Source organism: Colobus angolensis, unplaced genomic scaffold (genome assembly GCF_000951035.1).
Source record: "Colobus angolensis palliatus isolate OR3802 unplaced genomic scaffold, Cang.pa_1.0 Scaffold34, whole genome shotgun sequence".
In the NCBI taxonomy this organism is placed as follows: domain Eukaryota; kingdom Metazoa; phylum Chordata; class Mammalia; order Primates; family Cercopithecidae; genus Colobus; species Colobus angolensis.
In genome coordinates this window covers 5,310,125-5,314,636 of record NW_012116710.1, presented here as the reverse complement: position 1 = coordinate 5,314,636, position 4,512 = coordinate 5,310,125, and the positions used below count along the sequence as shown (strand labels likewise).

The 4,512-nt window shown below is 56.5% G+C and overlaps 1 protein-coding gene across 1 annotated transcript in view; it reads right to left on the bottom strand.

Annotated features, from left to right (window-relative positions):
• Nucleotides 1-4,512, bottom strand: part of RYR1 (ryanodine receptor 1 (skeletal)) — a 164,972-nt gene that overhangs the window by 20,451 nt on the left and 140,009 nt on the right. Inside the window, exons 90-91 of the mRNA XM_011952520.1 lie at nucleotides 3,713-4,054; nucleotides 9-200 (exon numbers count right to left, since the gene is read on the bottom strand). Of these exons, the coding sequence (XP_011807910.1) occupies nucleotides 9-200; nucleotides 3,713-4,054 (534 nt within the window). The remainder of the gene's footprint in view (nucleotides 1-8; nucleotides 201-3,712; nucleotides 4,055-4,512) is intronic.

Below are 4,512 nucleotides of genomic sequence, written 5' to 3'. Positions count from 1 at the left end.
TCCTCCGCGCCCTCCACGCCCGCCTCCCCTGCGCCCTCGTCCTCGTCGGTCTCCGGCTCGCCTTCGGGCTCCGAGATCTGCGCGGCGATCTGCATCTCGAAGATGGTGTCCTCGCAGAAACTCACGAAGAGTTCCATCTTCTCGGCCTCGCCGCCCTCGTTCACCACGTCGAAGATGAACTGGCGCTTGGACTCCTTCACCTGAAGCACGGGGCGGCAGACAGGATAGGGGCACCGTCAGCTGGGGCTCCGACAGCAGCAGTGGCAGCTACAAGGGGTCACCGCTGCAGGCGCTGTTCTAAATGCATTGTTACTCTGTTTTGAGACAGGGTCAGGTCGGGCGCCGTGGCTCCGCCTGTAATCACAGCACTTTGGGAAACCGAGGCGGGCAGATCACTTGAGGTCAGGAGTTTGAGACCAGCCTGGCCAACATGGTGAAACCCCCGTATCTACTAAAAATGCAAAAATCAGCCGCCGTGGTGGCACACCCCTGTAATCCCAGCTACTGGGGAGGCTGAGGTAGGAGAATTACTCTAACCCGTGAGGCAGAGGTTGCAGTGAGCCGAGATCTCGCCACTACACTCTAGCCTGGGTGACAGAGCAAGACTCCGTCTCAAAAAAAAAAAAAAAAGACAGGATCTAGCTCTGTCTCCCAAGCTGGAATGAAGTGATGCTATCTGGGCTCACTGCAACCTTCGCCCCCAGGGTTCAAGCGATCCCCATGCCTAGGCCTCTTGAGTAGCTAGGATTACAGGCTCCCAACACCATGCTGGGCTGTTTTTGAATTTTCAGTGGAGAAGGGTTTTGCCATGTTGGCCAGGCTGGTGTCGAACTCCCGGCCTCAAGTGATCTGCCCGCCTCAGCTTCCCAAAGTGCTGGGATTACAGGCATGAGCCACTATGACTGGCCTGCTAATTTCTAAAAAAAATTTTTTTGCAGAGACAGGGTCTGGCTGTGTTGGTCAGGCTGGTGTCGAACTCCTGGCCTCAAGCACTACCTCTGGCCTTGGCCTCCCAAAGTGCTGGGAGTACAGGCAGGAGCCACAGCACCCGGCCATGTTGTTGTCTTGATTATCAATAGCAAACCTATAGAGAGCGCTTTATAGAGAGCACTCATTGCAGGTGCTCCTGTAAATGCTTCAATAAGGCCAGGCCCCAGACAAGCAGTTTCCATAAAACTCATTTAATCCTCACAAACAAGCCTAGGGCTAGCGGGTTTTCTTCCCATTTTACAGATGAGGACAGGGAGGCTCAGCAAGTTACATGCCCAGGTGACACAGACGAGGTGGCACATATAGGATTTGAAATCCCAGTGAGCTGGCTCCAGAATGGATGTATTTAGCTTCCTTGAGAGGAGGAACATAGTGCTTGAAGGCAAAGGCAGCCAGCCTGCCTGGGTTCAAATCCTGATTCTGCCACTGAGTAGCTGGGTGACTCTGAATTAACTCTCTGGACCTCCGTTTTCCCTCTGCAAAATGGGCATAATAAGACCTACATTATAAGGTTGGTGCGAGGGTTAAATGAGTTAGTAGATGCTGCATGATTAGAACAGCTCCCGGTGCCTGATAAATGCCATATAGTGGGCAGGCCATGGTGGCTCACGCCTGTAATCCCAGCACTTTGGGAGGCCAAGGTGAGCGGATCACATGAGGTCAGGAGTTCAAGACCAGCCTGGCCAACATGGCAAAATCCCACCTCTACTGAAAATATAAAAATTAGCTGGGTGTGGTGGCACATGGCTGTAATCTCAGCTACTCGGGAGGCTGAGACAGGAGAACTACTTGAACCCAGGAGGTGGAGGTTGCAGTGAGCCGAGATCGTGCCATTGCACTCCAGCCTGGGTGACAAGAGCAAAACTCCGTCTCAAACAACAACGATGACAACAACACCGTACAGTGTTCCCTATTATTATACTGCCACACAGGTGCTCCGAGGCCACATGGGCATACGTGGATGCCTGAGGAGCAGGGGAAAGTGGAATGGGAAGGGGTGAGCAGAAGGGAGCGGGCGTTTGGAGGAACAGCACTAATGGAAAGAGTGTTCGTGTGGGAAGCACGCAGTGGCAGAGGAAGAGGGGAGGGCAGAGTTCCCCCAGCACGTGCAAGGAGTGAGTGGGAAGGGCCATGGTGAATGGGGCTTCCTGCAGAGGCAGGAATGTGCAGACATCATGGGTGCCAGGATGCTGCAACCACGTGTGTGCCAGATGGGGGTGTGTATGCAGTGGGGTCCCGAGAGGCATAGATGAGTGTGCAAGATCTCAAGGGTTCCTGCGGAGTATGTGAGGAGACACCAGCGGCCAGGGAGGGATCAGGTGCAAGGAGGGCGTGGCGGCATGGGAGGATGCCGGAAGTGTGCAACCATGAGAGGCTCAGTGTGCACAGTGGGCGTGGGCACATGGGGCAGGTGTGCAAGGGCCTGGGACTCCATGGGGGGACAGGAGGAGTATGAGTGTGAGAGGGGTCTGCAGTTATGCAGTGTGCATGAGGCAGGCATGAATGTGCGAAGGGGAGCCAAGGGTTTGTGTACTGGCTCCCAGAACATGAGGACAGGGCTGTGTGTGGGACATGAGCCCGCGTGCGTGAGCTGGTGTCCCCTGAGGAGACATATGAAGGGCCCAGTCATGAAGGAGGTGATGGGTGCGCAAGCCTCCTGGGCTATGAGTGTGAGACAAGGAGGGGTGTGCATGTACCTGGGGGCATCTGAGGAACAACAAGCAAATGTGTGTGCAAAAGAATGTGGTGAGGGTGTGTCAGGGCCATGTGGGGAGTGTGAGGGAATGGGGAGGGGAACCATATGTCAGCCAGGTGTGCCAGCTGTGCTGGGGACATGCTGGGACCACGTGAGTGTACCCTCGGGGCAAGTGAGTGTGTGAGGGATGTTCAAGCATTTGTGGGCTGGGCATAGGAGGAGCTGAGATAGGGCCCGTCAGGTTAGAGAGTGGGTCTGGGGGCTCTTGTGGGTGAACCTGAGACCGTGGCCCAAGTGTGCGTGGGTGAGCATGGTTGTGCCAGGGTTACAGTGAGGGCAAGTGGGCAGTGAACGAATGAGGCATGCCAGGGTTCTGGGAGGGCTCACTGGCATCTTCGGTGTGTGTGCAAGAGGTGTGCGTGCAAGAGGTGTGCACCCACGTGTGGGCCCAGAATGAGTGGGGGTACACATCGTGTGCTAGGACTTCAGAATGCATCTGGGGGCACACGTGATGACTGGTGAAGGGTGGGTCAGCATGCCAGGGCACCCCAGAGCCCCCAAGGTGAGCGTGTACAAGCGTGAGCATGAGCGGGCCAGGACCAAGAGAGGGCACACCGGGGCTGCTGGGAAGGTGAGCGAGGGGTGTATTGCCATGCGGGTTCAAGGAGGTGACAGTGTGGGTAGGGCTGCATCAGGGCTATAAGGGCCTGCCAGAGCTCCCAGGGTGTGCGTGTAGGGGCATGGCGTGTGAGCAGCCACAGTCAGGACACACTGACCCTGCTTCATGCCCAAGGGCTGTGCATCCTTGTGTGGTCCAGGTATGCAAGAAATGGCCAGGGGCAAGCCAGGGATGTGCAAGGGCACAGCAGGGCAAAATGTGTACAAAAGGGTGGGCGTGGGCTTGCCAGAGCGGGGCAGATATGGGAGGCACGCACAGCCCCCTGTGGGGTCCGAGCGTGCAGGAAGTGAGCACCCGCACGCCCGAAGCCCCAGGAGGCGAGCATGCACGCGCGCGCGTCCCCCGACCTGAGGCATCTCCCACTGGGCGCGGTTGGTCTCCGAGATCTCGAAGTAGATGCGCTCGATGCGGCGCGAGGCGCCCATGATCTCGATGCGGCCCAGGTAGGGGCGGAAGTACTCGAGGATGCTCTCGGCCAGCTCCAGGAAGTTGTGCAGGCGCGGGTCATGCGGCACATGCTCTGACAGGTTGGTCAGCAGCACGGCCACGTTGAAGCCGATGTCGCGAGCTGGCTCCTGGAAGCGGTTGGCGAACTCCTCGCAGTTGATCATCTCGTTCTCATCCGCTTCGGAGCACGAAAGCAGGAACTGGATTTCTGGACCACTGAACTGCTTCTGGCTGTCCATTGCCTAGGGGCGGGCAGGGAGGTCAGTGGGGTGGCCTGGAGAGCCTCAATTCTCTCTCTCTCTCTTTTTTTAGACAAGGTATCGCTGTATCGCCCAGGCTGGAGTGCAGTGGCACTATCACGGCTCACCACAGCCTCAACACATCCCTCTTGCCCCCATCCCAACCCCTGGGCTCAACTGCCCAGCCTCCAGACTAGCTGGGACTATAGGCACACACCACTACACCTGGCTAATTTTAACTTTTTAAATTTTTTTTTCTTTTTTTGTAGAGATAGGGTCTCCCTATGTTGCCAAGGCTGGTCTCAAACTCCTGGGCTCAGGGGATCCTCCCACTTCAGCTGAAACTTGTGTTTTTTGTTTTTTTTTTTTTTGAGACGGATTTTCGCTCTTGTCGCTCAGGCTGGAGTGCAGTGGCGTGATCTCGGCTCACTGCAACCTCTACCTCCCAGGTTCAAGTGATT